Here is a 27,237-nt window from a genome sequence, read left to right as displayed (position 1 = left end):
TCCCGCAAAAAATAAGCCCTCACATGGCCATATTAATTGAAAAATAAAAAAGTTATGACTCTGGGAAGGAGGGGAGCGAAAAACGAACACGGAAAAATGGAAAATCCCAAGGTCATGAAGGGGTTAATAATAAAGACCCTCATTTAAAAACTGCATGTTGTGTTTACTTGTATTATCTTTGTCAAATATTGAAATTTGTTTGGTGATCTTAAATATTTAAGTGTGACAAACATGTCATAAAATAGGAAATCAGGAAGGGGGCAAACACTTTTTCACACAACTGTATATCTTATCAGAGAAATCTGCTTCTTTGTCCTCCAGAACTGATCTTTTACCCTCAAAGCATAGGTAAAATCCGTATTTTGTGAAGACCGATTTTCACATTATAGAAGTAAGCGGTGATTATTGGAGCTTTTAAAGTTGTATGGAGGAGGAGCTAGTGGCAAACACATACATTCTGATACAAAATTCTCTTGAAATGAGTTATATTTTTATATAGAACTTTATGAGCAACAACTGTTATCTACTATCCCATGAATTGAGAAGTTTGATAATGAATGATCAGTTCAGTAGAAGAAAGAAGCAAACTTCTTTAATAAAATATCTTACAAAGTTTCTTGTTTTCATGTGTAGTATTAATGTATGGGGGAAAAAATATTAAAACAATGGTTACTCTTTAAGCAGTGCCTTAAGAGACTTATAAGGAGCCTGACATCCAAAAATTGCCTAATAAGCTAACCTCATGCTCTTCCTTGCATAATAACTTCAATGATGTTTGTAACTAAACTCTGTCTAGTGGTTTTGCTATAGTTCTAAACTAAAAACTTACCTCCATGAGTGTAAAATCGTTTCCCTGAGTCATCAGGTCAGGGTGGGGGGCTGGGATGGAGATACATTGTGCTGGCCAAGTCACCAAGTCATTGGCTCCAGGCTGGTTTATCATTACTAATATTTATATTATACTTTCCACTCTTCCAATAGTGTACTAGATTTAAAAATAATATCTTAGGATTTATTACCCTATTGGAGGGGTGACAAACTTTATCTTACTATTTTTGTGAGTGTGTAGGGCGATTATTAGGGCATATAGGGATAGTCATCGTTAAGCGGGGACGCAATGGTTATACATTTATATATTTAGTGACATACTTAGGGCCTTGTCCAATTATATTCATATTGATTTTGTGGCTGTTTGTTACTCCTTGTGTGTTATTTGTATTTGCATTAATGTATGCTTGTAATATTCCTCTACACATTATCATATTGTATTTAAAGAGGTCCTGTCATCAGGAATATCCCTATTAAACTAAAGGTATGCGAGAGTTCCGCCCACAGCTAAGACGGCGGAAGCCCAAAATGTAAATGATGCATGATGATGAATGCAACAGAGGCAGCAGAGGGGCCGTGGCTTAGCCCTCTGAGTGAAAGACCCTACCCACATTCCCACCTACAAGTCCTGCCCCGATGCAACAAGGAAACCGAAATGTATCATGATGATTTAACGAAAACCATGCTGCAGATTTTTACACTAAATGTATGTATTAAATCAATATGACAGTGACATTCTGCCCATACTTTAACCTGGATGATCCTGATGACAGGTTGTCTTAATGATTGGGGGTGCTGTTGAGCTTAAAAGTAAATTAATTTGTTTTTTGTTTTTTTTCTAATTTATTCTATTTTTCATTTAGCCAGTCCCCCAAACTATATTTTTGAGCTCTTTGTTCTTCTAAAGGTTAACATTTAGCAGCAATTTTTTTTAAAGGAAGTGACATTGAAGAAAATTTACAAATCCAATTTTTGGTGGATCTATTCAGTTTGAAGTGACTTTATAAGTCACTATAAGTGCCCATTATACTGGAAAACCCCTCAAAGTGATAGTATTTTATCCCCTTCATGACCTTTCATGATCGGGTAGGGTTTTATGGCCTGTGATGTATGAGTGCATCATGGCAATCTTGCCCACGCGATTGCCACCAGGAGCTTGGCTTACGTGACAGCCGAGCCCTAGTTGTCAGTGCCCTGGTTGTTTAACCCCCTAAATACAACAATCGATATTGATCACAGCATTTGGGTGGCTAAGAGCGAGTAGAGACTCCCTCTCTTCATGTGGGTGCTCCCGCGATGTCATTGCGAGGGCCTGATTGTTGTCTGTTAGACCATGCCAAAAGCATGGTCTAAGAGGTTTCTGTCAGTGTAGCACTTGCAATGCATTATACCAGAGATCTGACTAATAAAAGTTAAAGTCCCATAAATGGACTGAGTAAAAAAGTAAAAACAAATTGGAAAAATATTCTTTAAAATATCAAAAAATAAATTAAAAAAATTAAAATATTAAAATTCTTGAATTGCTGGTTTTTGTTCATTCTGCCTCCCAAAAATTGCAATAGAATGTGAAATGATATAAAAAAATCTTTTAAAATATGGTGATGCATTTTTGCAAAAAAAAGCATTTAATAGTAGCCAACCATAAAAAAATATAAATCTAGTATCGCTGTAATCACACCGACTCGAAGAATAAAGTAATCTAGTCACTTATACCATACGAAAAACTGCGTAAGAAGTAAATGAAACCAATTTTTCTCCTGTTGTTGAATTGTTTATTCTGTCTCCCAAAGATCGCAGTAAGGCTCGGCACACATTTATCCTGCGCTATACTCTGAGCGCTTACCTTGTGGTGTTCGTGTAAATTTCTGAATTGTGATTCAGACAGAACCCCTGATGGAAGATTCCCTATAGTGAGGCAGATGAAGGCACTGTGGATGCTGTCTGGCCTACGGTCTGGTGCTGCCTGTCTTTTCAGGGGTGAATAAAACTGGTTGCCCACAGTTTTGTGCACCTCTGAAAAGAAGGAGACTGCTGAACAGAGGCCAGACATGGTCCAGAAGAATTCTGTTCATTAAAGTGAACGGATTCCTCGGGAGTTTCATCTGAATCTTGTCATTCAAAGATTTAGATGGAAACCACAATGTAAGTGCTCAGAGTAGAGCGCCAGATAAACGTGATCCAAAATGTTATGTAAAATGTTCCCAATAAAAGCTTCAACTCAATCCACCAAACAAGTCCCCACTCAGGTTCGTCATCTGTCATTGGAAATATAGGGGCTTCCACATTACCGGTAGCACAAATGCTCTTGAAAAGCGCTACGGCTCCGCGCCTGCTAAAAAAATCCAATCAAATTCTGCGCTCTCAAATCCAGACATCCCCCTCCTGAGCCCCAGTGTGCCTAAACAACATTTTGCGTCCACAAGTTTAGCAATTTTGTAGTGATGAGAGCCTGCTTAAATAACGGGTGCATGTCTCCAGAAGCATGAGCTGACACAATGTATGTGCACTGCAATGTATGGGCAGCACAACATACTGGGCACAAAAATGTAGGGACACTACAATAAAACATCCATGAAGTAATAATTGTCACTACGCCTGTACATAAATACCTAAAGAGGAGTAATTTCCAAAATGGGGTTTCTTGAGGGGGGGGGGATATTCTGTTCTTCTGGTACTTAGGGGCTCTGTATATGAAGTCCACAAACTATTCTATGATCATTTGTTCTCCCAAGAGTCAAATAGCGGTCCTTCACATCCGAATCTCAGTACTGTACAGCCACATATAAGGTATTGTGACGTTGAACAAAAATTGTGTGACAAACTTTGCTGTCAGTTTTACTCATTTCCCCATATAAAATGTAGAATCTGGTGCTAAAACAACATTTTGGTGGTAAAAATATAATTATTCTTTATTCACTGCCCAATGGTATACAATTCTGTGACACCTGTGTTGTCAATATGATCACTGCACTCTTAGATGAATTCATTGAGAGGTGTAGTTTGTAAAATGGCATCACTTACATGTTTTTTGCTGTTCTGGCACCTCAGGGGCACTGCCAACATGACATGGCACCCTTCTGAGCTTTGTACTGTCCCTCAAAAGTTTTTATCACATATGGGGTATTGATATTCTCAGGAGAAATTACGTAACAAATTGTACTGTCCATTTTCTCCTATTATCCATTGTGAAAATTGAAAACCTGGGGACAAAGCAGTGGAAAAAAACGGTTATTTTCCAATGACTCAGCCCACTGTTATACAATTCTGTGAATCCCCTGAGGGTTAAAAAGGCTCACTACACCTCTAGATGAATTCCTATTGTAGTTGCCAAATCGAGGTCATTTGTGGGGGTTTCCACTGTTTAGGCACATAAGGATCTCTGCAAACACTTTCTATTCCAGTCAATTTTGCACTCCAAAATTTGAATGGTGCTCCTGCCCTTCTGAGCCCTGCTGTTCACCCAAACATTAGTTTTGCACCACATATGGGGTATCTGTGCACTCAGGAGAAACTGCACAACACATTTTACTGTTCATTTTTTGTGATGCTACCGGCACAATTTGGGGCTAAAGCAATATTTTTGTGGGAAAAGGTAAATTTTTCAATTCTTCCTTCTTGCTTTAATTTCAGCGAAGCCCCTAAAGGGTTAATAAACATCTTGAATGTGGTTTTGAGCACATTGTTTCTGTCACATAGACCCCTCAAAGTCACTTGAAATGGGATATGATCTCTAAAATAAATTGGTTTTGTAAATTTTGTTGGAAAAATGAGAAATTACTAACTTCCTTACAAATAATGTTTTACAAAATGATGCTGATGGGAAGTAGACATATAGTAAGTAAATGTTTTTGTTTTGTGTGAAATTACTATCTCGTTTAAGTCCATAAAAATTAAAAGTTTAAAAATTGCTAACTTTTTAAATTTTTGGTCACATTTTTTATATTTTCATAAATATAAGCAAATATATTGACCAAAATTTAACACTGTGTGTGGTGTCATTTTTTCACACATATCGGAAACACTTACATGCGCACAACCATTATAATCTATGGGGCTGCCCACATATCTTGTGTCTGTGTGACCCACACTTAGACATGTCCACAAATGAAATTTGAAAAAATACAGGGGGGTATAAAAAAACAAAAACACTGCTCACCAATTTATTGTAAAAAAAAAAAAAAGTTCCTATAGGTCCAACCCAACATCCAGCACTTCCCACAACATTCCCCAAATCTGGCTCATGCTGTGCTCATCGACACTCGGTGAATGTGAATAGCAGTAACATAAGAGTTACTCCATTCTTTTATACTAATAAAGATGGTTCATCTCCTCAGTCTTATTGACTCTCAATAGTGTGATGCTGCGCTTGCATGCCACCGCCCGATCCAAACGGTGAAAACAGGACACCTGCTTTCTTAAATGTAACCCAAGCATTCAGACATTGATCACCTATACTGTGGTGAGGTGATTGTTGGGAAGAGGTGGAAGTCCGATGGTGGGAGGTCAGGTGCACAAGGAGGATGCGGTAGAATTTCAAAGCCACAGGCGCATGCTTTCATTTGGGCAACATGTGAGTTGTGAACTGGTGCATCGTTTTGCAGAAGGTGGACACCTTTGGTGAGCATGCCATGTCTCTTGGTTTTGATGGCCTTCCGCAATTTCCGCACCAGTGAAGCATAGTTTGCCCCAGTGATCATGGTACCCTTTTCTAGGAAATCCATCAATACTGCTCCATTCTGCTCCCAAAATACTGTGAGCATGACCTTGCCTGCTGAGGGTTGGCCACATGCCTTCTTTGGAGGAGGTGAGTCATGATGTTTCCATTGCATCGACTGGACTTTTGTCGCAGGATTATAGTGAAGGACCCAACTTTCATCCTGTGTGAACAGTCAGTCCTCCTGGTTTCCATGGCACATCGTCAAAAGAGCCTGAGAGCATTCAACTCGTTCCAGCTTCTGGAAAGGTGTGAGCAGCCAGGGAACCCAGAGAGCGGATATCTTATGCATGTGCAGATAGTCTTGGATGATTTTTTCCACAGACCCCACACTAATCTTGACATTTTGGGCTAGGTGGCGAATGGCTACTCGATTTTGCAAAATGACGACCTCCACTTGCTGGATGGTGTGTTCATCAATAGCAGAGTGGGGTCGCCCTGGAATTGAAGCTGTTTGCATCAAAGTCCGACCACACATGAATTGACAATGCCAGTTCTTGACTACATCATATGATGGGGAATCATCACCATAAACCTCTTCCACCTCATCGAACGTCTCCTTTGGTGTGCGCCCCTTCAAGTAAAGGAACTTGATGACTGCTCTGTATTCCATTGGGTCCATTATCAAACCTTACACCACTTCAGCACCTGTAAAATCAAGACCGTTATCAGTTCTGAGTTGCAAATTGGCACATAACCTATAGAGACTTATATCATTACACATGTACATTTTCAGGTTTCTTTGATAAATAGAAGTGGGTCAGGGGAAATCTTTAATGTACGCCCCTTCTATATTGCCTAAATCACCATCAGTAAATGAATGCATCACCAGAACCACCATCAGTACATGAAAACATCACCAGAACCATCAGCAGTGCAGTACAGAAATACTATACCAAAACCACCATAAGTATTGTACATGAATACACCTCTAGAACCACCATAATTATAGGAATACAGCACCAGAAGTATCACCAGCGCAGAAATACAGCAGTAGTTTTTATCAGTCATTACCAGACAGCGGATCAAACAGGATTATAGTACTGACTCACAAATAAACATTTACATCTAGGTACCTTATAAATAATACTTATTTACTTTGTGATTGGAGTCATTCTTCTTTTCATCTCAATCTGGTGCAGAGCAGGCGCCATGATGACTCTGGGCATCCACAGCTCATCTCTGCACACCTCCATCTTCTCCTTTTCTGCTGCACATCTTGACAGTGACCTTAAAAATAACAGTGTCATTATATTATAAATATATTTGCCATTTTCTGTGCACCTGAATAAGTGCCCTTCACTTTGCCCCCTGCATAAAATACTTTCCACACTGTTCCTCTTATGGTACATGGCCTTCACACGGTCCTCTCCTATAAAATATTGCCTCCACACATCCATCTTCATGAACTACAAGACACTATCACCTCTTATGATCTATATCTGCCTCACCATTCATTCTTATGAACTACATCCTCTACACCATCTGCCTTTATGAACTATTCCCTTTACCCCCTCTGCCTTTATGAGCTATAATTCCCATGCCATCTGTCCTTAAGAACTATAATCTCCATGCTTTTTTATATTATACATTTGTGCTTCCCTATAATGATATTGAACCCCAATCTGATCCTCCTTATAATGGGGACCCACATTTCCCCATAGTATGATGGCCCCACAGCACTATATTTACAGTATGATAACCCCACATCTCCCTATATACAGTATAATAGCCCCAACAGTTCTATTTACACAGTATTATGGCCCCACAGCTCCCTATATACAGTCTAATATCCCCAGATCTCTTCATACAATATGATGTGTCCAAGAGCTTCCTATACAGTGGGGAAAAAAGTATTTAGTCAGCCACCAATTGTGCAAGTTCTCCCACTTAAAAAGGTGAGAGAGGCCTGTAACTGACATCATAGGTAGACCACAACTATGAGTCAAAATTGAGAAAACAAATCCAGAAAATCACCTTGTCTGATTTGGCAGATTTATTTTTCAAATTATGGTGGAAAATAAGTATTTGGTCATTAACAAAAGTTCATCTCAATATTTTGTTATATATCCTTTGTTGGCAATGACAGAGGTCAAACGTTTTCTGTAAGCCCCAGATCGAGGGAGATTATCAGTGGTCTTGTATGTCTTCCATTTTCTTATTATTGCTCCCACAGTTGATTTCATCACACCAAGCTGCTTGCCTATTGCAGATTCAGTCTTCCCAGCCTGGTGCAGGGCTACAATTTTGTTTCTGGTGTCCTTCGACAGCTCTTTGGTCTTCATCATTTTGGAGTTTGACTGTTTGAGTTTGTGGACAGGTGTCTTTTATACTGATAACAAGGTCAAACAGGTGCCATTACTACATGTAAAGAGTGGAGGACAGCGGAGCCTCTTAAACAAGAAATTACAGGTCTGTGAGAGCCAGAAATCTTGCAGTAGATAGAAAAATATTTAGAAATGAGAGTCCTAGCGGATTAACACTGTTGTCCAGCAAGGAATGGGAGGCAGGTGCTGGGTAATAAAGAGTGAAACAAACACCTGACCCAAGACAAACCCAGCACCAGAGGAAAAAGACCAGCAGCCAGAAAACCACAACAAGATGGCGGATGGTCAAAACAAAACAAAACAGATTCTAACAACTGCATTATTACCATTTTGCTCTTAAAAATCTAAATTAAATTTTTTATGATTTTGTTAGTATTTTGTAAATCCACCTTTGGTTTTCAAGACTGTCTGGATCCTTCTAGGCATGCTATTGATCAAATTCAAGCATGTCTTAACCAATATCTGAATCCAGGTCTCTTCTACACATTCCCAAATTTGGTGCATACTGATAGACTCACTTTGGTATGTATACAGCTTTTTCTTCAACTCTACTCATAAATACTTGATTGGGTTGAGGTCTGAGGACTGTGGGGGCCAATACAGCGCCTCTACTTCATTATCATTGAACCATTTATTCGCCAATCTTGATGTATGTTTTGGGTCATTGTGCTGCTGGAACACTATGTTCTTCTTTTCATACCCATAGCACTGGAGTGTACAAAGTAACGTATCTTGTAGGATGCTCACATGTAGCTCAACATTGCGACCATCATTGATCCTAGTGAAGTATCCAACACCTTTGGCTGTGAAACAGCCCCATAAGATCATTCTTCCTCAACCGAACTTGACAGTTCCTTCAAATTCTATATTCGTTAACCCCTTTTCTCCTTGTTTCTTCCAGACCAATTTGCTCCATCACAGCCTAGTCTATTGACTTTTGTCTCATCGCTCCAAATCACCCATTTCCATTCTTCTATTGTCCACTTTTCGTACTCCTTTGCAAACTCAAGCCGACGCTTCTTATGATGGTATTGAAGTTGAGGCTTCTCCACCTTATTTCGGGCCACCATTCTAGTTTTGTGTAATGGTGCTTGCATGGACATCTGTCATCTCACTATTACGAAGCATATGAGCTACCTCCAGTCCCGTGCTTGTCGCACCAGAACTGATAGACCTTGTGAAGAGCCAACTTGTTAACTCTGATATTTTACCTGGATGTCCACCTCTTAGCTATTGAGCTGATGGACAGACATAATTTTGTATTCCAACTGTCATGGCGCTCACATGATGCAGTTCGTCAATTTTCTTTGCGGAAAGACTGTTATCAATGAGCTGGATAATGCCGTTTCTCTTTTCTTGGGAAATCTTTTTCATGGCTGCTCTTTGATTCTCGCTTGAGAATCAACTTAATAACACAAAGCTATTGTGGAATGTGAGAACAGGTTGTAATTTGTAGTATACAGGAAGAAAAAGATTTTTCTACCACCAGGAGCAAAACAGTAACAGTGCAGTGACATCAGAAGAATCTGCATAACTAATCATATGCTAAATAGTTGCAAGTCAAATTTTATTTATGAGGTAGCCAAGATGATTGTCTATAAAATGATGGTGGTCTTACGTTCGAAGCAGTAGTGGATGGTAAGATATGGAGCCTGAAAGTCAAAAGTTCAAAACATTGTTACCCTTTTGCTCATTAGTGTAGTATAATGCACTAATAGCTCCTATACACAGTATAATGTCTGCACAACTCAATATATGATGTCCCCAGAGTTCCCTATATACAGTATAATTTCCTAGAGTATCCCATATTATTATTATTATTTATTTATATAGCACCATTGCTGTACATGAGAAAAGGGTTATGTACAGAATACAAAGTATGATATCCCCACATTTCCCTAAGCACTATGTAATGCCCAATAGCCCCTCCACCCAGTTTGATGGCCCCAGTGCTCCCTATTTACACTATAATGCCCAGACAGCTACCTGTATACAGTATAATGCCCCAATAGCCCTCTTCATACAGTATGATGTTCCCCAAAGCTCCCCGTACACAGTATAATGCCCGATAGCTCCTCTACTCACAGTATGATGGCTTCACAGTGCAAATCCTCATGATGCCAACATGGCCTGACGCATAATAATGAAAAAAATGTTTTGCTCACCTAAACCTGTTCCCCATCCTCTACAGCCACCATGTCATTTTCCAGCTTATCAGCTTATCTTGCAATGGGTATGGTCTGTGTGAGTAGTGACGTCATCTCGCTGCTAGATGACCCTTCGGTGGTGCTGGCCTCTAACAGGCAGGACGTAGCCTTCCACTACATCTGTTAGCAGTATCGCTTCCTGATCATACTTAAGCTGTTAAAAGTGTTTCAGGCCAAAGCACTGTAGACCTGACCTCTTCCCAGTAGGGCAAAAATATGTCACCCTCTGAGATTCATTCCAGAGCGCCGCCAGAGGGTAGATGCTCATCTCACCTGATGGCATAAGTGAACTTGCTATATGGAGACCAATATCATTTCCTATTGCTATCTACAACTGTCTTCCAGATCCATGCCCACGTTTCAATTAACACCAATTGTTTGTAGCCCCCCTCTGGTTGATAGGTACAGCTACGGGTTAGCTTTTTGTTATTTCTGTTATCTACTAATGTTGTTTTTTTCACTTCTTCATTATTAACTACTCTTAAAATACAAAGCCCTGATTCATCAACACCAGCGTTATACCTGCCTGTCTTCAAGAGGGCATTTGTTGGACTCAGGCACGCACGACTCTTAGACTATGTGCCCACCATCAGGATATAGCAGTGTTTGCTGCATCCAAAGTGCTGTGTTCTGTCCACGCAGGTAAGTCTGCATGTGTTCACTGAACCATGTGAATTTACCGCATCTAGTGAATGCCTATGGGGAGACTAGCATCTCCTCTGTAAACAATTGACATGTTGTGGCTCATAAACCCGCACCGCGGGTGACTTTACGCAGCGTCAAATAGAAAGACAGTGGGCATGGGATTTATAGAAATCCCATCTACTGTGCTTGTAACCTAGAATGCAGCATTTTGGACACAGGGGCAGGTGAGCTGCATCCAAAATGTGCTATTCTGGATCGTGGGCATATACCCTTTATGAATCAGATAAATCTTAAGAGTGCCTTGCTACAAATCTTACTCCAGTCAGAGATTGGAGTAAGATTTCTGGCATAAAGAACGCCACAGCTCGTCCTGCCCAAGCTATACCCATTTTGGCTGAGCCAGGAGAAACGGGCCAAATTACACTTAATCTTTCTGCAACTCCATGTTATGCGAAAATTGTGCAACTTTTCAAAGCGATTGACATCAGAATTCTGGCATAATCACATGAATGAATTTTCTTGCTAATTTGTTGGCGTAACCTTGATTTACCTTTGCAGCCACGTTTTCTGTATGCGCTCAGTGCTATTGCTATAGGCTTTTGATTGGTTTAGTGTAAAGTTTGAAAAGCAATTTTGATCATTGGAGGAATTGTTACATGGGTGGCTGCTCTCTCTTGTATTGTTACAGAAATACATTTAGCAAAGAGAGAACACATTTTCACTGATAAAAGCTTTAGTTTTTTTCTGATAGGCCTCTCATTTCCAGGTGCAAGTTATACCGAGCTGCATTACTGACCTTTCAAGATAACTTACATTTCCTAATGAGGACTGCCTCTGGACCATTTCACTTTTTCATAGATGCTTTCCAAACAAAATACATAGAGAAGACAAATGATTATAATGTGAGAGACAATTTGAGCTTCTGCAAGTGTTCATATTTAACCGGCGAGAGTAGGAGAGTTCAGATATCATTGTCTGCAGTGGAGTGAAATAAAAAGCGAGATTTGCTATAGAAATCCAGTATAATGGGAGAAGATGCCTGTAATCCAAATTTTGTACACATACCTAACTACTGCTATTGTGACATGCCCCGCTTCAAGATAAGAGAGTTTTCGTTTTGCAAACTATGGAATATACAAAATAACAAATATACTGTATATATTATGTGTGTATTTTATATCATACGTGAAAACATGGCACAAAATCTGGTCTGGACAATGGAGTGGTCTTGTCAAAGAGATGGTCGTTTGTAGAGGTTTCATGAAGTATAATATCAACTAACTGCTAAATAAAATAGAATAACATCAGAATTTCATTTTATTAAGAGGGCGCCTCACTCCAGACCCCTGTTCATGAGCCAGAGCAGACCTGTCCTGCACACATACTGTATGACAAGGCCAGCCATTAATTTGAATAATCTGCAATGTGTGTAATACTGTATAATATTATAGCCCAGTGCAGTTTATATTCGAAGAGTAAAGGAAATCTATGAAGATTTTTTTTGCTACTTAAAGGTGTTGTCCACTACTGGGAGAACCACTTCCTAAACTAAATGTCATGCCCTGATAACATAATAAAGCCTGTACTCACCTCTTGTGCCAGCGCCATTCCAGTGGTGTCATCACTCACGGTCTGGGACTGTGATGCGGGGGAATGACCGTGGCTCCTGGCGCCCAATCAGCGCTGGCGTCACTGTGTCCATCTTCAGATTGAACATGAAGAGGCTACAGCTGATCCTGGACTTACTCTTCATGTTCAGTTCGCCCTAAGGCGGAGACAGTGACGCCAGCGCTGATTAAGTGTCGGGCTTCATCACAGCCCCAGGGAGAGGAAGTGCGGACACTGCTGAAATGGAGCCGACACCGGAATTGAGTATAGGCTTTATTATGTTAATGGGGCCGAACATTTAGTTTAAAGTGATCAGTATAATGTACAGAGGCCCTGATTCCAGTGATGTGTGACTTACTGTGCTTTATGCTGAAGTTTTCATAAAATCACCACTTCATCAGCAGTAGATTACCACTAGAAGATTAGTAAACCTGCTGGTATGGACTGACCTGGTTTGGAGTAGTGACATTGAAATAATGAGGGGCAGCACCAGCAGGTAGAGTAGTCAGGGATAGCCAAAGAGTCGGTACACACGAACAGCAATGTAATTTGAAGGAATAAGCAGTAATCGTAGTCAGGGAAGCCAGAGGTCGATATCAGGAGCAGTAGCATCCTTTGAAGAAAAAGCAGCATGTGGAAGGAAGCTTGACTAGAGGCAGGTAGCTCAATAATCACACGAGTAAAGGAGAGCAAGGCCAGGTTTGAATAGGGTGTTCAGTCAGGAATGAGCCAATCAGAAACTAAGGGTGGTGACCAACAGGAACTCAGGGTGGGGACTATCAGCAACAACATAGGTACAAGTATTTGTGTTAGCACGGAACTGTCCAGCAAGCTGAATAGCTCAGAGGGAAGAGCTGCCGTCTGGTGCACAGGAGCTGTTGGGCTCAAATCCTGAAACCTGTTGATATGAAATATACATCAGCTCTGTATAACAATGCTCCCACAACAGGTTGTCAGCTTTCTGCCTATGCACAGTGTACACATAAAACTGCCGATAAGTGGTGTGGGTGAGGTTATACAAGGCGCAACATTCAGAAAACTGGCATATCTGCAGCAGGTGAAACAGTGCTTTTTTCAAGCAGACCAGTAAGTGACACATCACTAGTTTCGGGGTCTCTTCCACTGCATCATGCTGCTCTCAGATGGCGTGGCAAAATACAGACAATAGGCTCCCTTTTTATCTGGCCACAGACCTTCAACTGCTGGAAATTGGACAGGTATTTCTCCTGTCCCCTCCTCATGCACATGCATGCTCATTTCAACCAAGCATGTGTGTTGTCGATGTGGAGATTGGAAGAAACTGCTGACAGACACCTCTAACAGTGGCTTAGGGATATTTTCTTTGAGAACAAACTATCAAGCATACTGAAATTCAACCCCCATTGTCATCTGAATGAGGCTGGGGTCACAGGGCCACCAATTCTCTCATGAGAGAGAATCGGGTTGATCATGCTAGTGATATTTGGCTCAAACTCTGTGACAGTTTGAGCCGAGTGTCATCTTACTGTGATGCAATTCTCTCACATGAGAAAATAGCAGTAGAGGTGTGGAGAGCTTCATTTCTCCATCGTCTTCATTCTCTTTCCCCGCGGATGTCAGATATTTCACTCACACCCAAAGACTTGTATGGGTTTGTGTGATACAATCATCGGATGCACCCGCATCATTCTACAATTGTTTTCTCATGTCTATCAGTTTTTCACATATCTACGAGTGTGTTGCCCAGTGCAGTCTTCTCAATGACCTGGAAAAATGGTGTATGGTGGCAGCAAAGCAAAAAGTGTGGCATGTATGTAGGAGAACGAAGCCCAGGAGATAAAACGATGCAATGGTGTGCAACTTCTAGGCCTGAATAAAACCCTGCGGAACTGATCCAAAGGAGAAAAGTTACAGGACGGATGGAATTAGGCAGTGCTCTTGGTCAGGTGATGGTGGCAAAGACAGCCGTGGATATAAAAAGTCATTGAGCTAAAACGGGAGGAGATTTGGTGCCAAGGGAAGTAGCAGGTGTTCCCACTACAGCTCCAGCGGCCATGATAGTAGTCCACAGTCGTATGTACCAACAAAGCCCAGACTCAAACCACAACGGTCAAGCACCAAAGACCAGAGCTACGCCAGTAAAGTCCAGACTTCACTCATCGACGGTCAAGCACCAAAGGGTCATTGAACAATCGATGTGTTCTAAGATATTGATTACCCATTGTCATGTATTGATCATGTAGCTTGTTGACCTGCAAAACAGTGGAGGACAAACTATGTAGATTGATTAAACAAAAATTAGAAACAATGAGAGTTAATCTCATCCCAATCCCCGAAATGTGCATGATGACCTGAACCACAAATGTGGGTATAAAAAGGAATTTCTATTCTTCTGAAAAAGGAGGAGGGACTCGACAGAACAACAGCCAAGGTACCATGGCACCATCAAAGGGAACACAGATTTGGCATTTTACAGGATGCCAGCTTAAGACACCTCAGTCCTAGCTGGAGGAATACAGATCTACTCCATTGACCATCACAGAACCCACGGAGACATTTGGGGAAGCGGGGTTGGAACCCTCCAGTCACCTGGCCACATGCCTCAATGGATTGTCATCGTCCTAAGCTAGTTGTTACCTCCTCTCTGTGGCAATGGTGGGGGTAGATGTCCCTGGAAGCACTGAAGTCGAAGCTGCTCTAATCATGGCGAGTCAGCGTAAAGGTGAGATTCTGTAATGTTGCACCATCTTGGGTATTTTGCTGGGACTGTTCTATATGTTATTGTCTCTTGGTGGTTCAATAAAATAATAGAAGAATCTACAGAACCACAGCCAAGGTGCCATGGCTCCATCAAGAGGAACACAGATGTGACATTCTACAGGATGACAGCTCATGGGACCACATTCCAAACTGGAAGAATACAGACCTACTCGATTGACCATCTCTGAACCCATGGAGACATCTAGGGTAGCCTGATTAGGACCCTCCGGTCACCTGGCCCCATGGAGACGTTCAGAGAAGCCAGACTGGTACTGTCTGGTCACCTGGCCCCATGGAGGTGTTCAGAGAAGCCAGGTTTGGACCCTTCAGTCACCTGGCGATGTGCCCAATGGACTGTCAGCTTCCTAAACTTGTCGTTTCCTCCACTCTGTGGGTACCCACCAAAAGCAGGGTGCCACTAGTGGGGCTTTTTGGCCCTGGAAGCCCCGAGGTCACACTTGTTCTAATCATGGCGAGTCAGCAGAAGTGTGAGACTCTGTAATTTTGCACCATCTTGGGTATTTTGCTGGGACTGTTTTATATGTTATTCTCTGTTGGTGGTTCAATAAAATATTGTGCCACTATTTTACCCTCACCCTGTGTTGTCTGAGTAGTGTTATGCCTGTGGGAAAGGAGAGCGGGTGATCAGTGAGATGAGCCTTGGTCTATGCAGTCTTGGGCCAGTGGATGAGAGCACCCACTGACCCTCGTGTCTAAACACTACATCATTTAGGTTAAGCCCCCTATATGAATGTCTAAATACTTAAATTTCAGTTTTGGGGATGACAGAGTCCCTTTAAAGAGGTTTAACGTCCCACGATTGGTGTACATTTTAATACCAGTGGACACAGAGTTTTGCAAAATCCTTGCTTATTGAAATGGAGGGTTTTATCTGGCATTCCGCCACTCTCCCACAATGCCCTCTAAAGTGAATATGCTGATGCCACAGCATTTGTTTAAATAAACTATAGTACTAAAACCAGGGAAGCAGTAAAAGAATGTTTTTTTGCCTTTAGCATGATTTAGTGTCATAGTGCTACTACCAGTGACTCTAAGGCTATGAATATGCAAAAAATGTGTGACATAATTATCAAATGGACATCCAACCTTTCCAACCATTGTGTCCACCATTGTGAAGAAATGTAACATTTACCCAGATATAAACTTAGAAGACTATCGCTTAGGCTACTTTCACACTAGCGTTAACTGCATTACGTCTCAAAACGTCTTTTTTTCGAAAAAACGCATCCAGCAAAAGTTTTTGCTGGATGCGTTTTTTCCCCATAGACTTGTATTGGCGACGTATTACGACGGATTGACATACGTCGTGTACGTTTTACGACGGATGCGTCGAAATTTGGCGATACGTCGTCGGCAAAAAACGTTGCTTGTAGCGTTTTTTGTCTCCGCCTAAAAAACGTGTCGCGACGCATCCTGCGGCATGCGTCGTTGGCTACAATGGAAGCCTATGAGCGACGGATGCGTCGGGACACGTCGTACGACGCAATGCAGCGCTGCAATACGTTTTTTTACACTGAGCATGCTCAGAAGCTGGATTTTGTTGCCAATTGGCCAGACACCCCTAAATCTATATAAACCTGGCCTGGGCCTTCAACCCCACATATATGGCCACGTGTTTAAGTGCCACGTATATAAGTGAAACGTATTTAAGTGCCACGTATTTAAGTGCCACGTATTTAAGTGCCACGTATATAAGTGCCACGTATTTAAGTGCCACGTATATAAGTGAAACGTATTTAAGTGCCACGTATTTAAGTGCCACGTATATAAGTGCCACGTATTTAAGTGCCACGTATATAAGTGAAACGTATTTAAGTGCCACGTATTTAAGTGCCACGTATTTAAGTGCCACGTATTTAAGTGCCACGTATTTAAGTGCCACAATATTTCAGTGCCACGTATAACCACGTAGTTATAGTATTTATAGTACGTGGCACTGAAATACGTGGCACTATGACTGTCAGAAAATGTTCATTAAACGGTTAGGTGTGAGGTTAGGGGTAGGGTTAGGGTTTGGATCCCTTTATCATCATCCGTAGTTCATTAATCGGATGAATCCACAGTCGTCTCCGTTGCTGCAGAAGCATCCTACGTCTTTCCTCTGCCGCCTCCTTCTCCCGCACTATGATATCCAGGCGATTCGTCTCAAAGATAACGTCGGTAACCAAACTAGCAATCCTCACAAGAACACCTTCCATCGCTGCCACAAAACTAAAACCCTCAAAGATGGGCTGTAAAAACAGTAACTATATAGTTTTCCATATTTTCCAGTAGCCAATCAAATTTGGGAGCCTCCCATTTTAAAAACAGATCCGTCGTAAAAACGGATGCAACGGATGGTAAAAACGGATGCAACATATGCAACGCATCCAGTATTTTCGACGGAAACGTTTAGCGGATTTGCGACGGATCCATCGAAATGCTGTATGCGCTGCATACGTTTTTCACTTTTTTTGACGCATCCGTTTTTTCGGCAAAAAACGGATTTGCGACGTAATGCAGTTAACGCTAGTGTGAAAGTAGCCTTAGCGATAAGCAGCATCTTCTCCACACATCCACATAGCTGCCCTATTTCTTACCATGAATGCATATATGCACAATTACAATACAAAACTCATAACGTTGAAGGACAAATAACCTCCTGCTATCATGGCTATGTAAAGTGTCCGAGGGCCATAGCCATGGACAAGCTGCTGCTCTTTAGTTTCTTGGCACTTTACAGTAAAATTGTTTCCCAGTCCCAATGTTCTATCAGGTGTGGGTTGCATCACTCTCACTTGTAGGCTGCAGGCCTTTGCTGTCTCCAGGTCTCCATCTTCAGGAGCTGGCGCACATAACTAAGGGGACACCCAGTTCGTTTTACCAACTAAAAGTTTACTGGACAGTTTGAGTTCATCAGATTGTAACATGCAGTATAGGGCACAATACTTCTTATTCCATGTTGTCTTAATACGGTACATTTCCAGCATTACTATCTGTCTCTCCTGGACTATCCCTACTTTTACTGGCTCTATCAGCGCCAGGGATTACCCACCCAGTTACTCAGTGCACCTGGGATCCATTACCTTCCCTTCACATGGTTCCGCGTCCATTGTCCTCTGTATGCCAAAGGATAAGGCACACTTCATAGGACCAGTATCGATCCTTGAGCTCTAGACATTGCAGAAATGTCCACAAGGGATTCCAGTAAGGTCTCCCATTTCCCTGAACGATAGATTTTTGCTAGCTCTAGCACCAACTGCACTTGAACTTGACCTTGGTAACTGTACTGTACTTCCTTATCTGATCTGCTATCAGGAAGCAGTTCTCTTTTACTATGGCTTCCCCTCCCACTATGGGGTATTCCCAACTTTAACTATGTCTGTCCTTACTATATGTAACTGGGCAGATCACCCGCACAGCATTATGTATTATATCATTTATCGTATACCTAACATTCCCTATATTCCTAGTGCACACCAAGCCTATTATACTAAAAATACTTTACCCACACGATACATTAACCAGATTACACTTATAATGCCTACCAAAGTTTATCTTACCCTATAGGCACAACCTTATATCCTAACCTATGTCTTACTCTATACTTTACACTAAACATTACTTATGCATTACCATGCCAATGTATACACCTAAAACCGTAATACACAGGCCACACATTCACATGACACACCATATGTATAAAACGCATGACATCATTTACATAACGCGATTGTTGTGTTCAGGGGCAGGAACACGACAGTACAGTCCACCACTTTTATAGCTGCTGTAGGATCCAACAGGTTTTTATGATTAAACTTATTATAAATAGGCTGTACTGGTAAGTTTTCTGGTTGTCTTCTGTTGGAGCTTTGGGGGTCATTTTATCTTTTAGTTTGAGTCTGGGCCCAATAGAAGACCCTTTAGTACTCTGGATCAGGTCATTTTATTGACATACTTTTACATTACAGTCAAATACAAAAAACTTAGTATACATGCTTTTTTTTTTTACAATTCTGCTTACATTTTATTTGAATGCTAAAAGAAAGTTTCTGTGTCTGCTCCTCTTTGACTTTTTTATTCTTTTTTTTTTTCCATCTCCGTAGTTTCAGACACAAAGTTTAAGAATTACAGACCTACATCGAAAAGCTCACTTGTGGAGAGGGGTAGTAAGCATTACCCTCATTGAAGGACAGGACCTGAAAGCCATGGATACAAATGGACTTAGTGACCCTTATGTGAAATTTCGGTTAGGGCATCAGAAATACAAGAGCAAGGTAAATAAGCATTTATTTTCAGGAACCATTATTTTCTTACAGAGTACCTTCAGTTATCGCAGTTTATTGTTGGATTCATACACATCCAGCCTGTAGGGTTTCGCTTCACTTAGTGCTTGAGGGAGTGTTCACACAGTCAACATTTTTAGTCCAACATGACAAGGTTTCTTAGGCTCATAAGCCTTAACACAAAACAGCTGTGCTTCAACACAAAAGTAAACAGTACAGTGCAAACAGCAGGTTCAGGTCCAAAACTCCAGCAGATAGACGTCCAATACTACGGCAGGTATAGGTCCACCCACACAGGTCAGCATGAGATCTCTCCAGCTCCTACACTCTAGTAGACTGTCCACCATTAAATGGTGCTTTTTCTCTCAAGGACCAAAGACTGTTCAGCTGACTCCCCTGTCAGTCCATTCAGAGAGAGACTCTGCAATTTCTTTGTCTCAGCTACAGCTCACATCTTGGCTGGTAACTCATGAGCTTACACACTCGCTATATCTAGCAGACTGACTGACTCTCCAGCAGCCAACACATGCTGAACCTCTTTCCCGGTTCTTAGCAAACACTGTAGGTGCACTCCAAATCAAGACCTTCAGCGATAAGATTAAACACTCACCATCCTGGCTTTATGACATTGGAAGCATACAGGTTGTGAGCCCATGAGGGCAGGGTCTTCTCAACCTCTGTACCAGTCTGTCACCGTTAGTTTTGTGAGTAACAATGGGGAAAAGTCGGTATTTTCACAGTGAGGTTTTCTCATCTCCTACAGTGATGGCATATTGACCTCTGGGACCACCAACTATCCTCAAAATGAAGGGTAGCATCACCGGTGCTGCTCCTGGTCACTGTTTTTTCCCTATAAATGCATGTGCTGCATTGGACGAATCTTGAAATGATCCCAATGCAGTTCTTTGCATAGCCGAACGGCTGAGGCACCGCTGTCCAAAAAACCCAATGCAACTTCATTCTCAGATCACTAGTGGTTCCAGAGTTTAGACTCACACTGAAATATCCTAGTTACATGGCAGCACTTTATCAGATGGTGAAACCTCTTTACCTGGCCCTTGTTACAGCGGACGCTCTGTTTAGTTACTTTTTTCCTATTAGTAACCCTGCTATACCAACACCAAATGTCCTATTAAAGGAGGAACTCCTTTTAGGATGCATTTGTGGGTGTATGGGAAATATTTAAATTTTGTGTTTACTATCTTTTTTTAGACCCTTCCCAAGACCCTGAATCCTCAGTGGAGGGAGCAATTTAACATGCAACTTTTTGAAGAACATGGAGGAATAATTGACATCACAGTATGGGACAAAGATGCCGGCAAAAGAGATGATTTTATAGGAAGGTGGGTAAAATTCCGAGTGGCAAAATAAATAACAAGTGACGCAAAATGCTCTTTCAACTTTCTTTTCATCTTTTTGTAAATGGCACATGGAAATTCTGATTTTAGCCAGTAGATGTCATAATTTCCAAGCTGTTAAAAATATATTTTTACAATTTCCTATGGTTTATATGATTTTGAAATTAGTTTAAATGTCTAATTTTTCTTCCACATAACAATGTCTCAGGTCTAATAATTAATTTTTCTTCTATTTGCCTAATAACAATTTCAGTTTTAAAGATTATGTCGACATTTAAATGCAATTTTTGTTTAGAATTAGACATACCCCTCAAAGAGAACCTGTCTTCAGGTCAAAAGTGGACCGTTTTTGCTCTTGTTTTATTTCTGCTATTCCCTAGAACATTTAGTATTTTACAAATTTTAAATCCGTTTTACGGTTCCAGAAATATGAGCCTTTTTATTTAATTTTAATTTTATAGTCTTTACCAGGGGGGTGTGGCTCACAGAGTAATCATGCAGAGCAGCCTAAATACACGCCCCCAGAGAATATCGTGAGCCACGCCCCCTTAAAAAGACCAAAGTTCGTACTAAATAGCTCATAGCTCGAAAACTGCATGGTGGATTTAAAAAAAGAAAGAAGTGGAAATCTCAGAAGAGAAGTGGGAATTAAATTTTAACAAAAAAATGACCACTTATGACCTGTTGACAAGTTCCCTTTAAAACAGAGGCAGTGTAAAAGCACATGATTTAAAGGTACACTGTTAGAAAGTGACACATCAATATTTTATGGAGAAAAATATTAATTTTTGTTTCGATTAATTTTGTTTCGATTTTTTTTTTTAAGTTCAAACAAAATGAATTCTTAAAGTAAGTTCCTGACACAGAGTGGCAAAACAGGTGCTACTGCATACTAGTAAAAAATATCATAGACTCAGTAGATAAAAGGTGGCCATTCATATAAGATAGGTGGTGGCAGAACAGCCACAATGTATTCCCTGACTGTTGACTGCCATAGTTGGGGTAGAAGGAATTGCTCGACTGAGAAGAGTGAGGTCCTATGGGTTTTTAGTGAGGGCTCTGTCCTTGAGGGCCCCACACCATTGTGAAGCCTCTCTCTTCTGTAGTTGAATAGGTAATAAAAAGTTTAGTAGATGACACACCAAAAGGAGACAAAAACTGTTGCTGTAAAAACATGCACCCATAAACGCAATGAAAATACCTATGTAACCTAAATGAGCTAATTGGTTGAGAAAATAATCAGAAATGCACCAAATACCAATAGTGAAAACATAAGGGTATGTGCGCTGCACACGGCATTATTTAGGTGCTGATGCAGGAGACCAGGAGACTAGTTTTCCCAGGAAAAGCCGATTCAGGAAAATACCGGTAGTCATTTTCCTGAGGTGACATTGCTGGTGACCTTCCTGTTATGGTGGCTCTGGCGGTGACTTTGACTCTATACTTCAAGGCACCCAAAGAATAAACACAACACTTCATTTAACCACTTCAGCATTTCCAAACTCTGAACAGGTTAAAATATGTAGCATAAGACAGAACATGTGCAGAGCAATATTGTTTTGGCATTTCTGTCCATTATGTTCATGTTATTGGGCGCATTATCAGTGCTTTTTTCAGTCGAACTCCGGAAACCACCTGAAGAAGACAACGTGTGCACAATCCCTAAAACTGGATTCTATCTGTAACGAATCAGTCACCGGTGGGATCATCACTAGGGATATATTGTTCTGAGGAATTGATACAATAAGTAAATTGTACAACTCTTCATCATACTGACGATAAGATGTATTAGCTCACAATGGAAAAAAGCTATTGCAAATCAGTGAATAAGTGGAAAATCCCCCCAAACGTCTCATATCATTTAATTACACAAATAAATGTGATAGTGGTGCTGGGTATTGATAGCATTTATCTGTCTCTGGATCGCGATAAACCAGACACACAGACAATTTTATTTCACAACTTTCACAGAATTCAATGATCATTTAAGACTTCAGAGCTTCAGTGAAATCTGCCGCAGTTTGTCACCATTGCGCAGCATGACTCAATTGTAGAACACGGTTTATTTTTTTTGTTTCCTGATGAATGTAGAATTCAAGGTTATCAGATTGTCACATTGTAGCTCATGAACCGATGCATTATGCTAAAATAATCAGTCACCCCTTCCTTTCTCCCTAAATGTATCCGCGCTGAAGGTACAGTAGTTACGTGTGCAGGGAATGGCAATGAATGTTGAGGGCCTTCATAGAATATTTATAGAGGGCACATTACATGCATAAAAAGCACCTTGCACGGATTAAGGGTTTATGATCACGGATGGATCTTTCCATGGGTATGGAATAGAAATGGAAATCTTCTACTATTTATTGCAGTGGTTTATAAGACTATTCCTATGAAGTTGAACTTTTTATTGGATCCATCCTTCATTTTTAATTTAACATATTAATACAGGTGTTTGAGATTCAGAGATTTTCTCCTGTACTAATAATGATCATGTACTAAAAGTATTATTGTGTTAGCTTACATAGGACATGAGATTATTAAATATGTATTTTGTTATAAGAAGTAGTGAGTGCAGTGCGATATATGCCGACAGTGGAGGAGATGGAGAAATTAATTTTTCCGCCTTCTCCACAGCTGCACAGAGCACTGAAACTCTGCTCCCGCTCGCAGCAGAGCAGGAGCCGAGGGTCATTGGCATAACGGGTCCAATGATCTCACATCGGACGCCATACACTGGTGTGACTCCAGCCTAACCCTCTCTGTCTATTACTCTACAATGTCCTTACATGGTTTCCAACTCGTTTAATCTCAATTGATTCATTAAAGGGAACCTGTCACCCCAAAAATCGTATCTGAGCTAAGCCCACCGTCCACAGGGGCTTATCTACAGCACTCTGTAATGCTGTAGATAAGTCCCCGATGTAACCTGAAAGATGAGAAATAAAGGTTAGATTATACTCACCCAGGGGCGGTCCCGCTGCGGTCCGGTCCGATGGGCATCGTGATCCGGGTCCAGCGCCTCCTATCTTCATTCGATGACATCCTCTTCTTGCAGCAGCTCCGGCGCTGGCGTACTTTGTCTGCCCTGCTGAGGGCAGAGTAAAGTACTGCAGTGCCCCTGCGCCACTGCAAGAAGACATGAAGAGGACGTCATCGAATGAAGATAGGAGGCGCTGGACCCGAATCGCGACTCCCATAGGGCCGGACCGCAGCGGGACCGCCCCTGGGTGAGTATAATCTAACTTTTATTTTGAATCTTTCAGGTTACATCGGGGGCTTATATGCAGCATTACAGAATGCTGTAGATAAGCCCCTCATGCCGGTGGGCTTAGCTCAGACACGATTTTTGGGGTGACAGAGTCCCTTTAAGGAATTCATAATTTCCACCAGTAGATGACTGGGTTAGCAAAACATAGAAACATGGTGTAAGGCTGGGGTCACACTACCATAGAAAACGGACGAGTGCTATGCGAGAAAACATCGCATAGCACTCGGACAAGTGTCAATCTATGGGGCAGCTCACATCACCGTATTTTTTCTCGAGTGTATGCTACGTGCGTATATCAGCTGAGTCTCGCCAATGCAAGTCTATGGGTGCGAGAAAACATCGGACACCACACAGACCATGCAAGTTCTGTCCAATGTTTACGCACCAGTGTCCTTTGTAATGCCGGCAATTCATGTGCGGTGTACAGTAAAATCACACTGAGGGGTTAGAATAGAATAGATAGAATAGATATATACATATAGAATACATATATGTATAGATGTCAGTGATACACACATATATACAGGGTGGGCCATTTATATGGATACACCTAAATAAAATGGGAATGGTTGGTGATATCAACTTCCTGTTTGTGGCACATTAGTATATGGGAGGGGGAAAACTTTTCAAGATGGGTGGTGACCATGGTGGCCATTTTGAAGTTGGCCATTTTGGATCCAACTTTATTTTTTTCCAATGGGAAGAGGGTCATGTGACACATCAAACTTATTGAGAATTTCACAAGAAAAACAATGGTGTGCTTGGTTTTAACGTAACTTTATTCTTTCATGAGTTATTTACAAGTTTATGATCACTTATAAAATGTGTTCAAAGTGCTGCCCATTGTGTTGAATTGTCAATGCAACCCTCTGCTCCCACTCTTGACACACTGATAGCAACAACGCTGAAGAAATGCTAGCACAGTCTTCCAGTATTTGTTGTTTGAGATGCTGCACATCTCGTATCTTCGCAGCACAAACAATTGCCTTCAGATGACCCCAAAGATAAAAGTCTAAGGGAGTCAGATCGGGAGACCTTGGTGGTCATTCAATTGGCCCACGACAACCAATCCACTTTCCAGGAAACTGTTCATGTAGGAATGCTCGGACCTGACAGCCATAATGTGGTGGTGCACCACCCAATGGTATAAGTTTTTGTGAGGTACATGTGGTGTCAACATACTCACTGCACCCCTATATGAATTAATTGAGAGGTGTAGTTTGTAAAATTACATCACTTATGGGGGATTTCTGCTATTCTGGCACCTCGGGGGCTCTGTTAATGTGGCATGGCACCCTCAAATCATTAAAGCAAAATCGGAACTCCAATATGGTGCTTCTTCCTTTCTGACCTTTGCACTTTGCCTCAAAAGTAGTTTTCGACCACACAAGGGGTATCGGTGTACTCAGGAGAAATTGCACAACAAATTGTGTGGTGTAATTTCATTTAGGGGTCTAGTTTCCAAAATGGGGTCAGTTGTGAGGGGTTTCCACTGTTTAGGCACATCAGGGGCTCTCCAAACCCGTCCGCTCTTGTTTCCAGGCAATTTTGCTTTTAAAAAGTCAAGCGGTGCTCCTTCCGATCCCTGCCATGCGCCCAAACATTTTTTTCTTGCACATTACTTCAGTTTCCGTGAAGCAACTGGAGGGTTAATAAACTTCTTGAATGTGGTTTTGAGGACTTTGAGGAGTGCGTTTTTTGGAAAGGTGTTAATTTTGTGTATTTTCTGTCATATAGGCCCGTCAAAGTCACTTCAAATGTGATCACTAAAAAAATAGTTTTGTAAATTTTTGTTAGAAAAATGGGAAATTGCTTGTCAACTTTTAACCCTTCTAACTTCCTAAGAAAAAAAAATGTTTCAAAAATTGAGCTGAAGTAAAGTAGACATGTGGGAAATGTTATTTATTAACTATTTAGTGTGACATAACACTATGGTTTAAGGGTATAAAAATTTCATCAAATTTCTGATTTTTTTCACAAATAAACACAATCAAGCAAATTTTGCCACTATCATAAAGTACAATATGGCATGAAAAAACAGTAACAGGAGCAGTGGGATCCATTGAAGCGTTCCAGAGTTATTACCACATAGAGTTTAAGTCCTCTTTTTCTCTGAAGAGGCAATTTGCATACCACATAAATTGACACTGGTCAGAATTGTACAATTTTGCCTGGTCTAGAAGGTGGAAATCGGCTTGGAGGTGAAGGAGTTAAAGCCTCTTTCCGATGTCCATGTCAGGCCAGCGTCACACTAGCGAGTTTTACGGACGTATGAGAGGTGCAGAAAATACGGATTGCATACGGTACAATGATTCTCTATGTCCCAGCTCCTATCTGCTGTATTTTACTGATCCGTATTATACGGTCTTGTACGGCCGTAGAAAATCGCAGCATGCTGCGTTTGTCACCGTATTGCGCAAAAAAAATCGCCAATGAAAGTCTATGGGGGCGAGAAAAATACGGATTACACACGGACCAGCAGTGTGACTTGCGAGAAATACGCAGCGGTGTTTTATAGAATTTGTCAACGTGGGAATTTTTCCCAGGCTCGAGTTCATATGAGGACATCCAGCAGAGGGCGCATCACCACGACTCAAGGTAACTACAGGACATTCCCCTGCATTACATTAATTCACAACATTTTACAGACAGGAGCGACTGCTTTAGCACAGCTCCTGGCTGTAAAATGATTTAACCCCTTCAGATGGATTTACATCGTGGGACTGACAGAATGACGGAAGGTATGGGATATTGTTGATTTTTTATTTTACCTTTTTTACAGAACGAGGGTCTTCAGGTGGATTACCAGTATAATAAAATATTACAACACCCTGTGTCTTTATTTCATTAAAGTACTTTGTAATAATGTGTGTGTTTTATTAACCATTTCGTACTATTAGATTAATAATGGATAGGTGTCATAATTGACGCCTCTCCATTATTAATCTGGCTTAATGTCACCTTACAATAGCAAGGTGACATTAACCCTTCATTGCCCCATATCCCACCGCTACACGGGAGTGGGAAGAGAGTACTCGCTCCTGCCTGTAAAACCCTGGGTACTGAATGGAAAACAGGGTGATCTGTAGTTACCTTGAGTTGCGGTGATGTGCCCTCTGCTGGATGTCCTCATGAACTGGAGCCTTGGAAAAGTTCCCACGCTCGAGTTCATATGAGGAAATCCAGCAGAGGGTGCATCACCACGACTCAGGGTAACTACAGATCACCCTGCTTTCCATTCAGTACCCGGAGTT

At 41.2% G+C, this 27,237-nt stretch overlaps 1 protein-coding gene across 6 annotated transcripts in view; it reads left to right on the top strand.

Annotated features, from left to right (window-relative positions):
• Positions 1 to 27,237, top strand: part of MCTP1 (multiple C2 and transmembrane domain containing 1) — a 1,325,457-nt gene that overhangs the window by 537,729 nt on the left and 760,491 nt on the right. For all 6 annotated transcript variants that reach the window (XM_077289252.1, XM_077289242.1, XM_077289260.1 and 3 more), the window contains 2 exons: positions 19,175 to 19,345; positions 20,567 to 20,697. In XM_077289252.1, the coding sequence (XP_077145367.1) occupies positions 19,175 to 19,345; positions 20,567 to 20,697 (302 nt within the window). The remainder of the gene's footprint in view (positions 1 to 19,174; positions 19,346 to 20,566; positions 20,698 to 27,237) is intronic.

This window comes from Ranitomeya variabilis, chromosome 1, assembly GCF_051348905.1.
Source record: "Ranitomeya variabilis isolate aRanVar5 chromosome 1, aRanVar5.hap1, whole genome shotgun sequence".
NCBI classification, from domain to species: domain Eukaryota; kingdom Metazoa; phylum Chordata; class Amphibia; order Anura; family Dendrobatidae; genus Ranitomeya; species Ranitomeya variabilis.
Note: the sequence above shows the minus strand (reverse complement) of the source record. Positions and strands in the feature narration are given on the sequence as shown.